Source organism: Babylonia areolata, chromosome 33, assembly GCF_041734735.1.
Source record: "Babylonia areolata isolate BAREFJ2019XMU chromosome 33, ASM4173473v1, whole genome shotgun sequence".
Lineage (NCBI taxonomy): Eukaryota > Metazoa > Mollusca > Gastropoda > Neogastropoda > Buccinidae > Babylonia > Babylonia areolata.
The window spans coordinates 8,786,211-8,807,442 of NC_134908.1; the positions used below are offsets into that span (position 1 = coordinate 8,786,211).

General features: G+C 40.8%; 1 protein-coding gene across 1 annotated transcript in view; it reads left to right on the forward strand.

Moving 5' to 3' along the window:
• Positions 1-21,232, forward strand: part of LOC143276864 (uncharacterized) — a 69,626-nt gene that overhangs the window by 45,775 nt on the left and 2,619 nt on the right. Inside the window, exons 12-20 of the mRNA XM_076581521.1 lie at positions 1,385-1,543; positions 2,924-3,097; positions 6,177-6,279; positions 12,175-12,294; positions 15,680-15,770; positions 16,324-16,389; positions 17,619-17,716; positions 18,231-18,368; positions 20,690-20,767. Of these exons, the coding sequence (XP_076437636.1) occupies positions 1,385-1,543; positions 2,924-3,097; positions 6,177-6,279; positions 12,175-12,294; positions 15,680-15,770; positions 16,324-16,389; positions 17,619-17,716; positions 18,231-18,368; positions 20,690-20,767 (1,027 nt within the window). The remainder of the gene's footprint in view (positions 1-1,384; positions 1,544-2,923; positions 3,098-6,176; positions 6,280-12,174; positions 12,295-15,679; positions 15,771-16,323; positions 16,390-17,618; positions 17,717-18,230; positions 18,369-20,689; positions 20,768-21,232) is intronic.

The window sequence follows — 21,232 nt, forward strand, 5'->3', positions numbered from 1 at the left end:
CATTTATGACAGACCAACCAACATGTTATCTTTTTTGTTGTTGTTGTTGATTTTTTTTTTTCCACTACAAACATACTTATTGTTTGACCCTCACTGTGGTAATGTACCGTATCTGTCTTGTTTTGATTTCCTGAATATGTGTTGCATTTTGGCGTGCAAGATATCTTACTGTGTAATCAAACCTCAGAAAACATGTTTGTTTGATTTGTTTGTTTGTTTAACCAGTTTCAAAAAAAAAACCCCAAAAAAACCCACACAAAAAAAAATTACTGCATTTTATGTCAATCCCTAAACTGTGTGGGCTTTTACTCCCATCTAATCGACATGCATTATGGCTCATGTGTGAACCTTGCTGCAGAAATTGCCTGATCTCAGACAAAAAACAAACTAACAACAACTTGTGTTCTTGCCTGTTTAGTTTTGATTGACACAGGAGCTGCAACATAGCTGTTTTTTTTTTTTTTTTTTTTTTTTTCAGTGGTGAAAGTCTGCAGGTGCAAAAGCTGAGTGATTAAAGCATTGGACTTTCAGTCAGAGAGTCCTGGGTTTGAATTCTGGTCATGGTGCCTGGTGGGTAAATGGTTGAGATTTGTTCAGTCTCCCAGGTCGACAGATGTGTGGACCTGCTAGTGCTTGAACCCCCTTCGTGTGTATATGCAGGCAGAAGGTCAAACACACAGGTTATAGATCCCTTATTCCTTGTCATCGTTGGTGGGCACGACACTTGGCGCACCTAAAAAGAACCCATGGCAGCAAAAGTGTTGTCCTGTGGCAAAATTCTGTGGAAGAAGTCCACTCTGATAGGTACACGAATAATATTATATATGCATGCACAGAAGGCCTTTTTCTTCTTCTTCTTCGTTCGTGGGCTGCAACTCCCACGTTCACTCATATGCACACGAGTGGGCTTTTACATGCATGACCGTTTTTACCCCGCCATGTAGGCAGCCATACTCCGCTTTTTGGGGTGTGCATGCTGGGTATGTTCTTGTTTCCATAACCCACCGAATGCTGACATGGATTACAGGATCTTTAACGTGCGTATTTGATCTTCTGCTTGCATATACACACGAAGGGGGTTCAGGCACTAGCAGGTCTGCACATATGTTGACCTGGGAGATCGTAAAAGTCTCCACCCTTAACCCACCAGGTGCCGTCACTGTGATTCGAACCCGGGACCCTCATATTGAAAGTCCAACGCTTTAACCACTCGGCTATTGCGCCCGTCCACTCAAGGCCTGATGTAGCACGTTTTTTTCGTTTATACTGCTGGTCAGGCATCTGCCTCACAGATGTGGTGGTGTAGCTTGCATGGATTTGTCCAAACGCAGTGATGCCTCCTTGAGAAAATGAAAAGTGAAGGAGAAAATTTGCTTTGTGTCAGAACCAACGTGGGGCCAACTTCGAGCAGCAAGGACTCGGCGCGGCGAATACCCAACTGTCAGTATCGTCGCACGGCATCCGACACCACCCCTCGGCGAGGCATCCCCACTGTCATCAGTAGTCGTCGACTTACGGACGACCAGAACCATCTGCACAAAAAGTATTTATTGATTGATGGGTTCTGTGCGTAATAATAATAATAATAATGGACGTTTGTTGAGCGCTTTCCTCCCTTAAAGAGAGCTCAAATCGCTTTACAATAAACATCAAACACACACACACGTGCGTGCGCGCAATAACTCACAAAAGAAAGAAGAGGAAAAATTAATGATTTTTAATGAAATTTAGTGCCCAATAATATAAAACAGACTCAGAGACTACGTGTATAACATGATTACACACACACACACACACACACACACACACACAAAACATGAAAGAGAGAGAGTGTTTGCATGGCTTATAACTGAAAAGGAATGGAAGGTCTATGGATAGGCGTTTTCAAAAAGATGTGTTTTCAGACCAGTTTTGAAAGATTGAAATGAAGGAGAATGGCGAAGATCGCGAGGTAAACTGTTCCAGACATATGGAGCTGAATAAGAAAAGGAAGAATCACCGAATCGTGTGTGTGTGTTGGGAGGGTGGGGATTGTGAGTAGTTTGTGTGTGTGTGTGTCTGTATGTGTGGGTGTGATTAACTGATGACTAGAATCATCTGCACAAAAAGTATTTATGATTGATCAGTTGTCTTGTTTTTGTTTTTTTTATTGTTGTTTTTTTGTTTGTTTTTTTGTGTTTTGTTTGTGTGTGTGAAGGAAATGTTTATTTCAGTTGTGTGTGTGTGTGTGTGTGTGTGTGTGTGTGTGTGTGTGTGTGTGTTGGGAGGAGTGAATTGTGAGTGTGATTGTGTGTGTGTGTGTGTTTTTGAATGTGGATATGATTGTGTCATTGTGTGTGTGTGTGTGTATTCATATGTGTGCAGATGTTTCTGTGTTTGTCTGCAAATGTGTCTGTGCTTGCATCACTGTTTCAGCGTAAGAAATAGAGTGATGGTAGGCACATAGAATTTATGTGTATTTGTAGGTTTGACAGCACATGTATGCTGGCTAATTTTCCCATGTTTTTCCGTTTGTTCACATTGGTATGTCAGCATTGTAAAACATGATTATTTTATATGAAAGACAGGTATATGTGATTATATACATATGTGTATGTGTGTCTGTTTGTAAACAATAGATTTGTGCATATATATGCATGTGCACCAGTATGTGTGCGCATGCATTCATGTATAATGTGTGTGCATGCGTGTGTTGTGAATATGTATATGTACATAATGCCAGTGTACATACAAGCACTCGCAGTCATCACTGAATAGATGGGTAAAATATCAGCTTTTGAAAGACCTTTACACCCCCCCACCCCCCATGCCCCCCTGCCCCTCTCCCGTTCCCCCCAAGTAAATACAGATAGATGCCACAGAAACTGAACAGAAAAAATCAAACATAACGAATCTTTTGTCACCATCTTTCTTTCCTCACCAGCGGGGGAGGTGTGGAGGAAGAAGAACACACGGAACACAAACCTTCCCACAGTTCCAAGCAGGGCCACCAGGCCTCGTCAGCGGCCGGCAGCGGAGAGCAGGGGTCACAGGTCGCCGTGGCCAGACGCAGCAAGGGAGGCGAGCGGTCCCAGGTTCCAACCCCCACCTCCACCAGGTGAGGAGGATTATTGTTGTTATGGATGATTACATAGTGTAGAGTCATTGGTTGATAGGGATACTTACATGGCGCCTATTCCATCATAGACCAAGCTCTGAGCGAAGGATTGTTATTATGGATGATTACCTTGGGCACAGTCATTGATAAATATGAATATCTATATGGCACCTATCTTCCATCAGAGAAAGCTCTAAGCACAGGAATATTATGAATAATTACCAAGTGCAGAGTCATTGATTAGTATGGATACCTATTTGGCACCTGTCTTCCATCAGAGACCCAGCTCTAAGCACAGGATTGTTATTATGGATGATTACCTTGGGCACAGTCATTGATTAACATGGATATCTGTATGGCACCTACCTTCCATCAGAGAACACTCTAAGCACAGGAATATTATGAATAATTACCAAGTGCAGAGTCATTGATTAGTATGGATACCTATTTGGCACCTGTCTTCCATCAGAGACCAAGCTCTAAGCACAGGAATATTATGAATAATTACCAAGTGCAGAGTCATTGATTAGTATGGATACCTATTTGGCACCTGTCTTCCATCAGAGACCAAGCTCTAAGCACAGGATTATTATGAATAATTACCAAGTGCAGAGTCATTGATTAGTATGGATACCTATATCGCACCTATCTTCCATCAGAGAACACTCTAAGCACAGGAATATTATGAATAATTACCAAGTGCAGAGTCACTGATTAGTATGGATACCTATTTGGCACCTATCTTCCATCAGAGACCAAGCTCTAAGCACAGGATTATTATGAATAATTACCAAGTGCAGAGTCACTGATTAGAATGGATACCTATATCGCACCTATCTTCCATCAGAGACCCAGCTCTAAGCACAGGATTATTATGAATAATTACCAAGTGCAGAGTCACTGATTAGTATGGATACCTATTTGGCACCTGTCTTCCATCAGAGACCCAGCTCTAAGCACAGGATTATTATGAATAATTACCAAGTGCAGAGTCACTGATTAGTATGGATACCTATTTGGCACCTGTCTTCCATCAGAGACCCAGCTCTAAGCACAGGATTGTTATTATGGATGATTACCTTGGGCACAGTCATTGATTAACATGGATATCTGTATGGCACCTACCTTCCATCAGAGAAAGCTCTAAGCACAGGAATATTATGAATAATTACCAAGTGCAGAGTCATTGATTAATATGGATATCTATATGGCACCTATCTTCCATCAGAGACCAAGCTCAAAGCGCTTTGTAAACGCAGAAAAAGATTATTATTATTGGTACTGAAACAGCACCTGCCTTCGGTTAGAGACCAACCTTTAAGCGCAATGCACAGAGAAATATTTTTGATACATATACAGAAGTTATCTTCGTCATAGACCAAGCTCTAAGCAAACACAGAGTCATCGATTGATATGGATACTTATGTAGCACCTATCTTCGACTAGAGGCCAACCTCCAAGTGCTATACAAACACAGAAAAAGATTTTTTTTTAATTTAAAAATTTTTTTGGTTTGAGAGGGCCAGAAATAGAGGGCCCAGAGTGTCCGCGAATCGGTTGCGATCACGCCTTAATGTTAGCCTGATATCCCATTTGAACCATATAATTATGTGACCTGGTTCGAGACAAAATTTGACAAAAAACAAGAACGCCAGAGAATCGAGAGACAGACAGAAAATACGAAAAAAAAACTTAGCCGTATGGAGAGCACAGGAACAGGAGTCATAATGGCTGCTGGAAAAAGAGGGCGCTAGCCAGCGGGACAAAGGGGAGGTTACCTACTTCCGGGAGGTTATCGGCCGTAGTTTCGTTTTCTCTGCATAGGCGGATAGTAGTTTGCACAGGACAGGAATGTCAGACCCCTGCCCGAGTCTGCACTAGTTGGGTCACGGTAAGTATGTTATTTAAACGTAATTTTAGATAGAAAATTTCCTTTGAAACTTAATAGCACCTGTCTTCAGTCAGAGGCCAATGTTTACAACACAGAGAAAGATGATTATTATTGGTACCTATACAACCCCTATTATCAGTCAGAGACCAAGGTTTACAACACAGATAAAGATGATTATTATTGGTACCTATACAACCCCTGTTATCAGTCAGAGACCAAGGTTTACAACACAGAGAAAGATGATTATTATTGGTACCTATACAACCCCTATTATCAGTCAGAGACCAAGCACGAAGCACTTCACAAACGAGTCATTTGCACAAGAGGGTGCTTACCTGGGTAGAGCCGACTGACAGCTGCCTTTGGGCACTCATCATTTTCCTGTGTCAGTCAGGTTTCAGTCATGCACACACACACACACACACACACACACACACACACACACACACACATTTGCAGGATGTGCAAGTTTGTGGCTGTTGGTATTAACTTGTGGATAAATTACGCTGTGCTGTGTCATGTTGGTGTTAATTTGTATGAGTGAATATATGCTGTACTGTGTCTGTTGATGATAATTTGTGGCTAAATTAGGTTGTTAAATTGTGGCTAAATTAGGCTATGCTGTTTCATACTGATGTTAATTTGTGGCTAAATTAGGCTGCTCTGTGTCATGTTGATTTTAATTTGTGGGTAAATCAAGCATTGCTGTGACTTAGTGTTGATGTTAATTTGTGAGCAGATTATGCTGTACTATGTCAGTGTTGATATTCAGAAAGGGGAGAATAGAAACCTGAGAACATTTCATATGTATTTGGCACTGTCACAGTTAACTCTTGCACTGCCATATGTGACTTTAGTTGACTAAACAGTGCACCACCATAGGTGACTTTTGTGGACATTGAGGGGTTATGTTGATAAGACTATTTTTCACATTGTAACAAAGCTCAACAACTTCATCCAGTTTCCCGCTAATAGAACATTCACTCACCTTTGCTCCCTGACCCAGTTTGAAGTGAACAAGTCCATTGTGTTGTTTTGACATGAACCGATGCCTGTGACTGAGAGCTATGTTTCCAAAATATTTGGTGCTGGGGAGTGTTTTTCACACAGAAACTTGGAGGTGAGAGAGTTAATCAGCGTCTGTTCAGTGGTGACATTGATGACGTGTACATGTATGTGTGTGTACAGAACATCATCCAAACCATCCAGCACAGCCTCTTCAGACGGGCAGGGTCGGGCAGGGTCTGGCACCACTTCCAGCAGCTCCCGCGGCAAAACCTCCCAGACTCCTGTAAGTGTCTCTGTGCTGTTCTACACCACACTCAGTTCATATCACACACTGACGACATTAGTTTACAGTTGGGCCAACAGCAAAGTGAGAGCTGTATGATCAATGGTTTCTCCATTGCAATGGGAAGTCATTTACAGCGTAGTTTTTTGTGAAGGACTATGACTCTCCAACTAGGTGGCAGGATTGCACTGGTTCTTCGTGCTGCAGCCATGGGGGGCTAGTTGGGCCTTGGGAACCATCCCGATGCCAACTGTCCTAAAACCCTCTTGGCCGAGAGAGTGGGGATGTATCTTGGGCAAAACACTCACCCTTATGATCAAATTCTAGCCCAGATAGTTGGGACAGAAGTTGTCTCCTCTGCTGTTCTGATGGTCATAGTTGGACAGGACTGATTGTCATATGCTGTTCTTCATGACTGCATCATGTTGTGTGCAGTGGTGTGTACGTTAAGCACTGTGTTGATATCGTATGTCATTTAGCACTGATGTCATGAATATCAGGAAAGGTATTTCCTTACAGTCATATTGTCAAAAGTTAGATTTCTTGCTGTCAGTATTAAGTTGAAAAGTAATGTTTTGGGGTTTTTTGCTGTTACTGTTTCAGCTCTGGATTAGAGGAAAAGAAAGAGAAAAAAGGTGGATGCATGTCATAAATCATTTAATTGTGCTGTGATGAAAAACAAGGGGGGAAGCTTTTCTGGATATCTTTTGCTGAGTTTGTTTTCTTTATCAAATGCCTGTATCGTATAGAATATGTTTTGGGGGCAAACTACTGCTGTGTGGAAGAATATTCTTTTAAAAAAAAAAATAAATAAAAATTCATGTGTATCACTCACCATCACTGTGTGTGTGTGTGTGTGTATGTGTGTGAGTTTGTGTGTCTGTATGTGTCTGTGTGGGAGCATCCACAAATGCCAGTGCATGTGTATGTGTTTCTGTGTGTGTATGTGTGTGTGTGCGTGTTCACACATCCATAGATGCCCATGTGTGTTTGTGTGTGTGTGTGTGCGTATGTTTGCGTGCACTTTGTGTGTGTGTCTGTCTGTATCTGTGTGTGTGCATGTGAGAGTGCATGTGTTCACACATCCATAAATGCCCATGTGTGTGTGTGTGTGTGTGCGTGTCTGTCACTCATCTACATGTGTCATTCCAACACTTCTCAACTCACATGAGAATTCAGCTCTGACTTGTGTGTTTTCTCTCTTGCTCAGACGTCCACACCCAAAAACTCTCGCAGGGCGTTGAGATATGCAGTAGGTCTCTTCCATGTTGTCTTGTGGGTGTGGTTGTGTATGTACGTTACCTTTTGATGTGGTCTGGTAATACTACTATTACTCCTCGCTTCTTGTTGTGGGTTTCCTTTTCCTTCGGTGTCGTTTTCTTGTGGGTTTTATTTTTTGTGTGTGTTGTTATTGTTGTTGTTTTTTTGTTGTTGTTTTGCTCTAACTAGTTGTATGTGTGGTCCTTTTTCTTGCTGTTTTTTTTTATAATTTTTTTTTTTTTTTATTCTGGGTTTCTGATCACTTAACTCACTCCAGACGAATAGTTTTCTCCCTTGCTTTCCCGTGCAGATAACCCATTTGTAAGGGTTAGGAAGAGTTGAGTTTAACGACCTATCGGCGTGACACCCTTAAAGTCAGTAAGGGTTAGGAAAAAAAATCACAAAAAATACAAAACACAAAGTAACTGAATAAACTCCATGTACTTGACCCACTGACCCCTCTTCTAACGTCATGTGTACGCCCACCCCCCTCCGTCTCTTCACAGCCCTCAGAAGCTGAGTCACTGTCAGTACCTTTTTGCTGGTAGCTTTCTCTCACTGCAGATTCTTTATCCAACGTCTTCATCGTCCTCGTCGATGTCAAAACCTTCAGTTTGAAGCATTTCAATCACTTCAGCAGCAGTAAAAAGCTGCTGTCGTGATCTAGTTTGCTCCAAAAATTTCCACTTGTATCGTCTGCGATGCCATTTTCGATACGTATGCAGATTAGCTTGTCATGTGGGGTACCAAGGTCAACGGCTGACCAGCGAGTGAAAAGTCACGGAAACCTCATGAAGAAACTTTCCATTCGACCCTTGACACGTTCGCAGTGCCCGGTGTAGCTGCGATTTTTATGCTACCCCATGAGAAAAACATAGGCAAATTTTTAATTGTCGAAAGCACTGTAGCGTTCTGTCGTCCGGAACGCTACCTTACGTCAGGAACACTATAGTGTTCCATCGTCTGGAGTTAGTTAACAGGTTTTACTACTACTACTACTTTTTCTTCTTCTCCTTCCTCTCCTCCTCCTCCTTTTTTGCAGTCTTTACCTTCTCTTTATTTTTGTTATTGGTTCTTCTTATTCTGGTTCTTGTGATTTTTGTTGTTCTTTTCCTGGTTCTTTTCCTAGTTCTTTTTTTTTTTTTTTTTTTTTTTGTTTTTTGGTCTTGTTTTTTTTGGGGGGGGGGGTGAGGGGGGGTTGTTTTGTTTTTTTGTTTTTGGTTCTTCTAATTCTTCTTGTTCTTCTCCTTCTTATTCTTGTTCTTCTTCATCTTCATCTTCTTCTTTGTCTTCTTCTTCATGGTCTTCTCCTTCTTTTTTCTTTTTTCTCCTTCTCCTACTTCAACTTCTTCCTCCTCCTCCATCTTTCTTCTTGATTGTTTTGTTAAGTGGCACAGGTGTGTGCGTGCATGGATGTGTGTGTAGGTGTGTAAGTGTGTGTGTGTGTGTGTGTGTGTGTGTGTGTGTAAGTGTTCTTTTTTTTTTCCTTTTGAGAAGATAGCAGAGGATAGTTTGGTGTTGTCTTGTGAAGTTGTTGGAGTCTTCATCTTCCATCTACTTATGATAACAGCTGATGTCTTTAAAATCTGCGGTTCCTTGTTTTTTTGTTTGGGAAGTTTTCCATCTAATTATGATAACATTTGATGTCTTTAAAGTGAATGGATCTTTTAATCTTTTTTTTTTTGTTTTGTTTTTTTTTGTTTGTTTTTGTTTTGAGTCTTCCATTTAGTTATAACAGTTGATGTCAATAAGGTCTGTGGATCCATCTAGTTATGATAACAGTTGATGTCTTTAAGTTTAAAGTCTATTGTTCCTTTTGTTTTTTTCTTTTGGGGGTTGAACTTGATATCTTTAAAGTCTGTGGTTCCTCTTTTTTTTCTTTTGGGGGTTTTCCATCTAGTTATGATAACAGTTGATGTCTTTAAAGTCTATGGTTCTTTTTTTTTTTTTTCTTTTGGGGGTTTTCCATCTAGTTATAACCTTTGAAGTCTGTGCATCTTTTTTTTTCTTCTTCTTTTAGGAGTTTTCCATCTAGCTCTGGTAACAGTTAATGTCTTTGAAGTCAGTGTCTTCCATCTAGTTATAACAGTTGATGTCAGTAGGGACTGTGGATCCTTTTTTTTTGTTTTGTTTTGATTTTGTTTTTTGGAGCCTTCCATCTGCTTATGATAACAGTGATGTCTCAAAATCTGTGGATTCTCCTTTTTGTGTGGAGTTTTCCATCTAGTTATGATAACAGTTGATGTCTTTTAAGTCTGTGGATCCTCTGTTTTTTCCATTCTTTCTTTCTGTTTATTCACCCTCTTCCTGTCATCTTTCAGTTGATTGTGATTGATTGTTATTTTTCTCCCAGTTTAAAATCTAGTTTTATTCACTTATTTTATTTTATTATTGTTTTGGGTTCTTTTTCTTCTTCTAGTTTTTGGGTGTGTTAATGTGCTTGGGTGTGGTTGTGGGTACTGCTTATTTGTTTGTTTGTTTTTTATTTTAATTTTAAGATGTATTAACCAATTGATTGTTCATCCTAATTTGTATTTACTTGATATCTGGAAATAATTATTTTAAAATGTTTTATGTACATGTAAATTGTGTGTGTGTGTGTGTGTGTGTGTGTGAATACTATTTATTAATTATTTATTTTAGTGCTTTTTGCCCTTGATATCTTCATGATATTTCTTGAAAAAAATATTTTCGATATTTTGAATAATATTGTTTTAGCTTGTGTGTATGTGTGTGAGTGTGTGTGCTTTAAGGGTGAGCATGTGTGTGAGTGTGCTTGTGTAGCTCTGTGTGTGTGTGTGTGTGTGTGTGCGCGCGCGCGCAATATGTGTGTGCACACATTCTTGCTGTCCTTAGGGAGATAACAGGTTAGAGATCTTCAGAGTAACTTTTGAAGATTATGATGTTGGAACTAGACAGGGAAGTGGGAAGGAATTGACAGTTGGTGAGAATTACTGGAACAGACGCTGCAGAAAACCTGAATGTATCTGTCTCACGTTCCCCATTTGTTGTTTTAGTTGTTAAAGGGTTTGTCTGAGAATGAAAATATACCTAGTGCGTTCATTCATACAGCTGTAAGTGTCAGTGGTCTTTGTGAATCTGGGTAGTTTGTGTGTTTGTGAGTTGCTGCCAAAAATTAGTGTGGGTGGCTACTTTTGTTATTTCTCCAGTGACGTTAGAATCAAAATCAGCATTAGGAGCTGTGATGATCCAACATGAAATTTTTGTTATTCTAGTAGCAACTGTTGGGTACATGAGATTGATATTCTAAAAAAAACCCAAACAAACAATACAAAACAAAAAAAAACAAACAAAAAAAGCCCCACAAAACAAGCCAGGTATTCTTCCATGGGATTATCATAAAGAATCAGTGCTATGAGCTGTGAAATAATAGTAATGATAATGATTACGATGATATTGTTAGTAATAATAATGATGATGATGATGATAATAATGATGACACTAAAGTACATTTATATAGTGCTTTCAAACATCTCAAAGTGTTGTACAATAAAATCTTGGTCAGACACAACCACACAAGAACACACGCACGCACGCACGCGTGCGCGCGCGCGCGCGCGCACACACACACACACACACACACACACACAAATATGCGCACAAGACTTGAAGAATGTTTGGAACTGATATTAGAATCATTATGTGTAGATATAATTTTTATTCCTCCATGAAACGAAGCTTTGAATCAGTATGTTTAACTTACTGTGAATACAGTATTATCCCATGACAGAATGAATCTTTTATCAGTATGCATATATTTTAGAGTTGTTGTTCTCCTTGAAATTTGCATTATGCAAAACTATAGCATTGAAAAAGACATTAAATTTTAATAGAAATATGAAATTTTATTAGCATGGAGAAAAAAGTTAAAAACTTGGTCAACATTACAATCAATATGTATGAATGCTATTCCTTCTTGAAGTTTACATAGCGTTCAGATAAGACATGGAACATAATCAACATACAAATATTTCTTATTATCATGAAGGAAAACAGGGTTTGTAACCTGGTCAAAACTACAATCACCATGTATTAAAGAGATGCTATTCTGCCTTGAAATTTACTAAGGGTTCAAATATGACATTGAACATTGATCAAAATACAAAGATTTTGTTGCTGTGACTATGAAGTGTATTAAAGCTGTTCCTCCTTGAAGTTCAAATTTTTAGTAAGACATTGAACTTAGATAACATACAAAGACTTTTTACTATCATTATGAAGGTTAAAAAGTTGCTATCGTCCATGAAATTTACTATTCAAGACATTGAACGCAGATCAACATACAAAGATTTTTTTTTTATAATTTTTTTTTATACTATAATGAAGTATATTAAAGAGCTGCTATTTCTTCTTGAAATTTACCTTGAAATGAAACATTGATCAACATCCAAAGATTCTTTACTATCATTATGAAGGGAAGAAAGGGGTTCGAATCCACTAGTATATTAAAGAGCTGCTATTTCTTCTTGAAATTTACTTTGAAACTGACCATTGATCAACATACAAAGATTCTTTACTATCATCATGAAGAGACAAAAAAAAAAAGGGGAGGAGGGGGGGGGGTGTTCGAATCCCGGACAACACTGTGTGACTATGTGGTGGGTGTGTACCCAGGAGGAGGAGGGTGGCGGCCACAGACAGGCGGGGACCAAAGCGGCCTCGGAATCGTCCCACCCCAAGTCACGCCTGGAAGATCCCCGGTCCAAGGGCTCCTCCTCTTCAGGGTCAGCCAAGGTGGGTGGGGGTGTGGGTGTGGGTGTGGCTGGGTGGCTTGGGGGGTTGTGTTGTAAGGCGGTGGGAGTGGGCTGTATTATTTGGGGGAGGGGACAGTATTGAAAGGGATAACTGTATTATAAGCTGGGGGGGTGGGGGTCTGTATTTGTATTTGTATTTCTCTTTCTTGTCACAACAGATTTCTCTGTGTGAAATTCAGGCTGCTCTCCGCAGGTGGAGTGCGTCGCTACACTGAAGCGCCACCCATATTTTAAATATTTTTTCCTGTGTGCAGTTTTATTTGTTTTTCGTATCAAAGTGGATTTTTCTACAGAATTTTGCCAGGAACAACTTGTTTGTTGCCGTGGGTTCTTTTACGTGCGCTAAGTGCATGCTGCACACACGGCCTTGGTTTATTGTCTCATCCGAATGACTAGCGTCCAGACAACCACTCAAGGTCTAGTGGAGGGGGAGAAAATATCAGCGGCTGAGTCGTGATTCGAACCAGCGCACTCAGATTCTCTCGCTTCCTAGGCGAACGCCTTAGGCCATCACTCCACATTGTATTGTTTTGGACACAGATCGTTTTCTTTTCAATCGCCAAAGACGTGGAACAAGCTCCCTGATAACCTCCGTCATTCTGATTCCCTCGCATCTTTTAAATCTCGTCTCAAAACTCACCTTTTCCCTCAGCAATAAATTCAATTGTGGCAGGTCCACTTCCTTTTTGTTAGGTGTGCTTGGCTATGTGTGTATACATATGTATGTGTACCATGCATGTATATGTAAGTTTGTGTCTGCCTATGTGTTAGGGTAGCTGTTAGATACACATGTATGTTAAAATGTATGTATGCAGTGTGCGTGCGTGCGGTCACATTTTGGTGTGTGTGTAACATAGATATGATGTTAAAAGCGTTTTTGTAAAGCACCTAGAGCAGATTTCTGGATAGTGTGCTATATAAGAATCCATTATTATTATTATTATTATTATTGTTTTAAGTGTGGGGTGCGAAGTGGGGGAGGGGACGGTATTGAAAGGGAAGACTGTATTATAGGCTGGGGTGGCGGGGGAGGAGGTTGGAGGGGTTGTGGTGATCTGTATTGTTGTAGGGATGGGAGGGTGGAGGGGTGGGGGTGGGGGGTATTATTTGGGAGAGGGGACTGTTGTAATTGAGGTCTGTATTATAGGGCAGTGGGGGGTGGGGAGGGGTTGTGGTGGTCTGTAGTGTTGTAGGGAGGGGTCGGGGGGTAGGGGGGGGGGTTATTGATTGGGGGAGGGAACTGTATTGTAAGTGAAGTCTGTATTATAGTGCGGGAGGGGCGGGAGGGGAGGGGGGATTGGGGGTGGGTGGGTCTGTATTGTTGTAGGGGTGGGCTGGGAGGAGGGCTGTATTATTTGGGGGTGGGGTGGGGAGGGGGAACTGTATCGTAAAGGAAGACCATATTATTGGGGTGGGGGGTTGTGGTGGTGGTCTGTATTTGTGTAGGCGTGGTGGAGGGGGGCTGTATTGTTTGGATGATGAGTGCCTAACAGCAGCTGTGACACTAACCTTTTCATGTCCTCTCTCACTTATTCTGGTGGTAAACTGTGGAATGAAATCCCCGAGTATCTTAGAAATAGATCTGCTATAGCATCTTTCAAACAAGAAAGGCAAGGCCTTCAAGACTCACTTGTGATACACTTTTAAAAAAATCCAAGTTTTTATGTATTGAGTATAATGCATTTACTGTTATATTTATATTTTTTGTATTCTCTAAACTCGGCACTTTGATCTGATATTTGACCCAACAAAGGATCTGTCATTATTATCATTTTTTGTTCAAACAGGAACTTCTTTTGCTAAGCATGGAAGTTTTATTTATTGCAAACGGTTTGGTGAGGATAGCAGAACAAGGGAAATTACTCTGCTGGGGAACTTAGTTTGCTTTAAACTGATCTTTCTCATCTTAAACATTACATTTTGAAATTATACTCAATACATAAAAAGCTTGGATTTTTTTTAAAAAGTGCATCACAAGTGAGTCTTGAAGGCCTTGCCTCTCTTGTTTCAAAATGTAATGTTTAAGATGAGAAAGATCAGTTTAAAGCAAATTAACTCCACTCGCATTACAGAGTAATTTCCCCTTTTTACTATCTGAACCAAAACGTTTGCAAAATAAATAAAAATTCCATGCTTAGCAAAAGAAGTTCCTGTTTGAACAAAAAATGATAATAATGACTGCTCTAGCTGTTGGGTCAGAATATCGGATCAAAGTGCCAAGTTTAGAGAATACAAAAAATATAAAGATAACAGTAAATGCACTTTGCATATAATTAGGCTTCATTCTTTATTTTTTTGTGCCAATCCCAGAAGCGCAATATTGTTTTAGACAAGATGACTGGAAAGAACTGGATTTTTCCTATTTTTATGCCAAATTTGGTGTCAACTGACAAAGTAGTTGCAGAGAAAATGTCAATGTTAAAGTTTACCACGGACACACAGACACACAGACACACACACACACACACACACACACAGACAACCGAACACCGGGTTAAAACATAGACTCACTTTGTTTACACAAGTGAGTCAAAAAGCGTATCAAAAATATCTGATGCAACAAATGTAATTAGTACCAGCAAAATCAAAGCATATGATGAGATCCTAGTAAGCCAACGTACTTTGATTAATTGTTCTCCAGCAGTGTGTAAGCAAGGAAAATCGGCGAGTGTAAGTATGCGTGTGTATCTCCGTGTACTTGTGTGTTCGAGATTATGTGTATGATGCCTGTGTGTGCACACACGTGTGTGTGTTTGAAGATTTTCATGTGGCAATGTTTTGTATGATTTTCCTGTTTCCGTAATTGTAGTCTTTGATTCATCCATTTATGTGACTATTATTATCTATTTGGTTTGTTCTATGTCATTTATTATTCATACTTATTTCATTTATTACAATGTGTGTGTATGCGTGTGTGAGGGCATGGTGTAAAGAAGCTTCCAGCTTATCCATTTTACCCTCAATAAAACATTTGTCATTGTCATTGTCATTGTCAGTGAGCTTTACCCAGGTAGGTAGGCAGCCCGTTGTGCAAATGACTCCATGTTTGGAAAGCACCTGAAGCTTGGTCTCTGACCGAGGATAGGTGCTTTGTAAGTGTCGATAACAATAATAATGATATTAGTAATGATGATGATAATAATAGTAATAATAGTAATGAGGATAATGATGATGATAATACTACAAATACTGCTACTTATGATAATGATGATGATAATTATGATCAAGAATGACAGTGATATTGATGACAATGATAGCAATGATGATATTAATATTAATAATGATGACACTGGTAAAATATTGATAATGATAAAGATGATATCTGGATTGAGAGATGTGTTATCGTTGTCGGCTTTGTCTTGCAGTCCCGAGCAAGCGGTGGTGACGGGGAGAGCAAGCGGGTTGCCACGGCAACCAGAAGCGGGGCGAGCTCAGGAGGCAAAGCAGGACGTTCTGGTGAGATGGGGTGATGTGTGTGTGTGTGTGTGATGTCGTGTGTGTGTGTGTGTGATGTCATGTGTGTGTGTGTGTGTGTGTGTGATGTCATGTGTGTGTGGTGTATGTGTGTGTGTGTGTGTGTCATGTGTGTGTGTGTGTGTGGTGTATGTGTGTGTGATGTCATGTGTGTGTGTGTGATGTCATGTGTGTGTGTGTGTGATGTATGTGTGTGTGTGTGTGTGTGTGTGATGTCATATGTGTTTGTGTGTGTGTGTGTGTCTGTGTGTATGTGATGTATGTTTATGTGTGTGTGTGATGTCATGTGTGTGTGTGTGTGTGTGTGTGTGATGTATGTATATGTGTGTGTGTGATGCCACGTGTGTGTGTGTGTGTTTGGGTGGGTGGGTGGGTAAGTGTTTGTGTGTATGTGTGTTTGTGATGTGTGTATGTGTGTGTATGTATGTGTGTTTGAGTGTGTGTGTGTGTGTGTCTTTGTGCGTGTGTGTGTGTGTGTGTGTATGCTCTGATTCATATTTGTTTATATGTGTGTGTGTGTGTGTGTGAAAACCAGACCAGCCATCTCGGCTTCACCTGAGCAATGGTCGACCTTCCGCCCTGCCATGCAAACAGACCACAGGTAAGAACGAACACCTTCATACCTCCACCTGTCCCAAACTCACTTCTGCTCACATTTTTCTTTCCTTTTCTGAAGTTTTTGTTTGTTTTATATTTTTGTTCATTTGTTGTCTTTTTTTCATTTTTGGAATGCAGCTCCTGTATACCCTTGTATCTATGAGCAGACTTTTATATATACAACCTATTTTATCCTTCCATATAGGCTGCCGTTCTCTGTTTTCAGGGGTGTTTCTCATATATATATATATATATATTTATATTTATATATACACACAGTTCGTGTGGATTATCATACATATGTGTGTGCCAGTCCATGCGTGTGCTTCACACACATCCTTACGTATGTACACACACATATATCCTCTTGTATGTATGCAGACAAAAATGCATGCACACTGTAGAAACAGTTGTATTCTTCTCTGTTACATGTGGACATGATAATATGTCTGAGTTATATCTTTAGAGCTGGAAAGTCCAAAGGTTTTCATTGGTTTTGTTACTCCATTTTGTGTCTGTGCCCTCCGCCTGGTTTCAGTTAGATAAAACAAAGTAAGTCTGTTTCTTTCAGTCAAGTCTGGGTGTATACGTTGTTGTTGGGTTGTTGTTGTTGTTGTTGTTTTTTGGGGGGCAGGGGAGGGGGGGTGTGGGGGGGGGGAGGTATTTGTTTTTGTATTGTGTTTAAAAGACAGCTCATTATTTTCATTTTTCACTTCACAGGAATAAAATGTGCTCACATCCTGCTAATAACTTGTTGATGTTATGTTGGTCATTACATTTTTTTTGTCATCCTGGATTCACCACAGAGGATGAGAAGATAAAATTACAAAGAAAGCGGTGAGCAATAAGAAAGCCTGAATCAAAGCTCAAATTACAAAGCAAATGTTGAATTAACTCACTCCGGACGAATAGTTTTCTCCCATGCTTTCCCCTACAGACAACCCATTTGTTAGGGTTAGGGGAAAAAAAATCACAAAAAATACAAAACATAAAGTAACTGAATGAAACTCGCTGCCCTGTGTAGCTGCGATTGTTATGCTACCCCATGAGGAAGACGTGGAAAAAAAATTTAATTATCGAAACCGCAGTAGCGTTCCGTTGTCCGGGACGCTACCATACGTCAGGAACGCCATCATCCGGAGTGAGTTAAGAAGCCTGAATCAAAATACACAAAAACTGAGCATGCACTGCTCTCTACGCCCAGTAAAAGACGGGCTGTGTGTTTGGTCACAGCCCGCTCTCTGGAGGATGTCAAGGAGACGACCTCCGCCTCCCGCCGTCGCCCCGAGCAACCGCGTGAGGACAGCCAACACATCTCCCTCCTCCGACAGGTGTGTGTCTGTGTCATCGTCGTTCTCATTATCATTCTCCTCCTCATCATTACCATCTTCATCATGACTGTTGTCATTATTTCCATCATCATCATCATCACTGTTGTCATTTTCAAAGTCATCATCATCATCATTGTTAAGCTTCCTCCTCCTCCTCATCATCATGATTGTTGTCATCACCATCATCACCGTTGTTGTTGTCGTCATCATGATCATTGTTTTCGACATCGTCGTCATTTTCATTAGCATCATTGTTGTCATTATCATTATCATCATCATCATCATTGTTGTCATCTTCATAATTGTCATCAGCAGCATTGTCATCATCATTAATATTGTTGTCATGATCATCATCTACATCATCATTATCATTATTATAATTGTCAAAGTCATAATCCTCATCACCATTGTTAACATGATGACGATGATGTGTGTACAGGCAATAGAGTCCAGGTTAAAAGTGACATTACCTGACCGGGTGATTGTTAACATGACGACGATGATGTATGTACAGGCGATAGAGTCCAGGTTAAAGGTGACGCTACCTGACCAGGTGTCGGAGGCCCTGAAGGACGGAGTGGTGCTGTGTCACCTGGCCAATCATGTCCGTCCTCGCTCTGTGGCCACCATCCACGTCCCCTCACCTGCTGTTGTATGTGCCTTTTCCTCCTCCTTTTTTTTTTTCTTTTGGTGCCCAATAGCTGAATGGTTAAAGCGTTGGGACTTTCAATCTGAGGGTCCCGGGTTTGAATCTCGGTAACGGCGTCTGGTGGGTAAAGGGTGGAGATTTTTCCGATCTCCCAGGTCAGCATGTGTGCAGACCTGCTAGTGCCTGAACCCCGCCTTTGTGTGTATTTGCATGCACAAAATCAGACGAGCATGTTAAAGATCCTGTAATCCATGTCAGTGTTCGATGGGTTATGGAGACAAGAACATACCCAGCATGCACTCTCCTGAAAATGGAGTATGGCTGCCTACATGTGGGGGTGAATAAACAAAATAGTCATACAGATAAATGTGAATAAAGGTCAACAACCATTGGACATTATTGGAAGAAGAAGATTTTTTTATTTTTGATTTAAAAAAAATTTTTTTGCTGCACCATCATCTGCACCATTTCAGTGGCATTACTCCCATGCCGCTCATTTAGATTCCACCATACACGGCCACACCTGGGTTCGTCCGTCACAGTTCCAGCGTCGGCAGTCCGCAGGGAACCATCGATGTTAGGTTGCCAGGAGGCCGCACACACCAGAGGAGACCCTGCACTGCTGCTGAGTCACCTTTGGTGGTGGTCGTTAGTGCCTGCTCTGGTTTAACGTACTAAGGGCACCACTTACTAAGCCCCCTACTGATGACAATAATGACTTATATCATGGAGCCAGACTGAGTGAGCATCTCCCCCTCTCCTCCCGTGTGGAGACTGCCACCACGTCCCTCCAACAACAGCCCCCCCCATGAGTTTGCTGATACCAAAGGCCTTGACAGGACTCGCCCCAAGCACGGAATTGGAGAGCTATCCTCTTCTTCTTCTTCTGCGTTCACTCGTATGCACACGAGTGGGCTTTTACGTGTATGACCGTTTTTACCCCGCCATGTAGGCAGCCATACTCTGTTTTCGGGGGTGTGCATGCTGGGTATGTTCTTGTTTCCATAACCCACCGAACGCTGACATGGATTACAGGATCTTTAACGTGCGTATTTGATCTTCTGCTTGCATATACACACGAAGGGGGTTCAGGCACTAGCAGGTGTGCACATTTGTTGACCTGGGAGATCGTAAAAATCTCCACCCTTTACCCAGCAGGCGCTGTCACCATGATTCGAACCCAGGACCCTCAGATTGACAGTCCAACGCTTTAACCACTTGGCTATTGCGCCCGTCTGTGCGACCTTCAACTTCAGCCTTTAACTTCAGTTTAGGGGCCCCTGGTTTTCAGCGTGACAGAAATCGGTCACACCTCCCTGTATACAGCTGAACACAAAATTTTACATCACACAAGGGGTCTTTTCTCTCTTTTTCACTTTTTTTTTCCCTTTTTTTGTGTGTGTTCTAATCATCGTTTTTTCATACAGTGTGCTACATATATGTATATGTGTGTGTATGTCTGTGTCGTTGTATTTATATATGTGTTGCTTTATTCATGTCTTGATTTAGTTTATGTACGCATGCGTCCAGTAGCAAAAGAGGAATCCATCTTTGTACATTACCTCAGAATGAATGTCTTATGGTGATAACATGGTATAGAATCACTAATGAGATGACTTCTTTTGTTACTGTGACAAAATTGTAAACCCAAAGGTGGAATGATAAAAGATTGTAAAAAAAGAAAAAAAGAAAAAAAAAAAGAATGTGTAGTAGTAGTGCTTGAGTAGGAGATGGAAAAAAAAAAATCAGTCACTCCGTCCTGTGTTGTTTTTGTCAAGAAAAATATATCTCACAACTTCCAGAAACATACAAATATCCTTTCATAAAGTTTCGTTGCAGTAATCATAAACTGCAGATCGATATAGGAAGAAGAGAAGGCAAAGACAGAGAAAACAGAATTTGCAAGGAGCGTAATATGGGAACTGTTTGGGATGAATTTCATTTTGTTTTTGAATGTTTGAGAAATATTATAATTTGAAAAAAATGAGGAGCGTAATATGGGAACTGTTTGGGATGAATTTCATTTTGTTTTTGAATGTCTGACAAATATTATAATTTGAAAAAAATGATACCATGTAAGTATCAGTGGCATTTGTCAGTGATTGGTTTATGGTATTTATTTCATGCTTTATTTCAAGTTACATCTAGAACATGGTTATCAATATGTTGAAGTTTGATTTGTTTTGTTGCAAATCATGATTATTAGTGTGTGTGTGTGTGTGTGTGTGCAGATCTGTGTGTATGTGTGTGTTTTGATGGTTTTGGTTGATGTTATTGGAGTTTCTTTGACTGATTGATGTTTCGTTCTGTGGTTTCCTCTGCAGCCCAAGCTGACATCGGCCAAGTCACGAAGGAATGTGGAGAGCTTCCTGGATGCCTGCAGGAAGATTGGCGTGGATCAGGTAATGCTGACTTTTTGTGGTTTTTTATTTATTTTATTTTACTTTCAACGGGTGGACTTTCAGTCTGAGCGTCCCGGGTTCAAATCTCCGTAACAGCGCCTGGTGGGTAAAGGGTGGAGAATTTTCCGATCTCCCGGGTCAACTTCTTCTTCTGCATTCACTCGTATGCACACGAGTGGGCTTTTACGTGTATGACCGTTTTTACCCCGCCATGTAGGCAGCCATACTCCGTTTTCGGGGGTGTGCATGCTGGGTATGTTCTTGTTTCCATAACCCACCTAACGCTGACATGGATTACAGGATCTTTGACATGCGTATTTGATCTTCTGCTTGCATATACACACGAAGGGGGTTCAGGCACTAGCAGGTGTGCACATATGTTGACCTGGGAGATCGTAAAAATCTCCACCCTTTACCCAGCAGGCGCCGTCACCATGATTCGAACCCGGGACCCTCAGATTGACA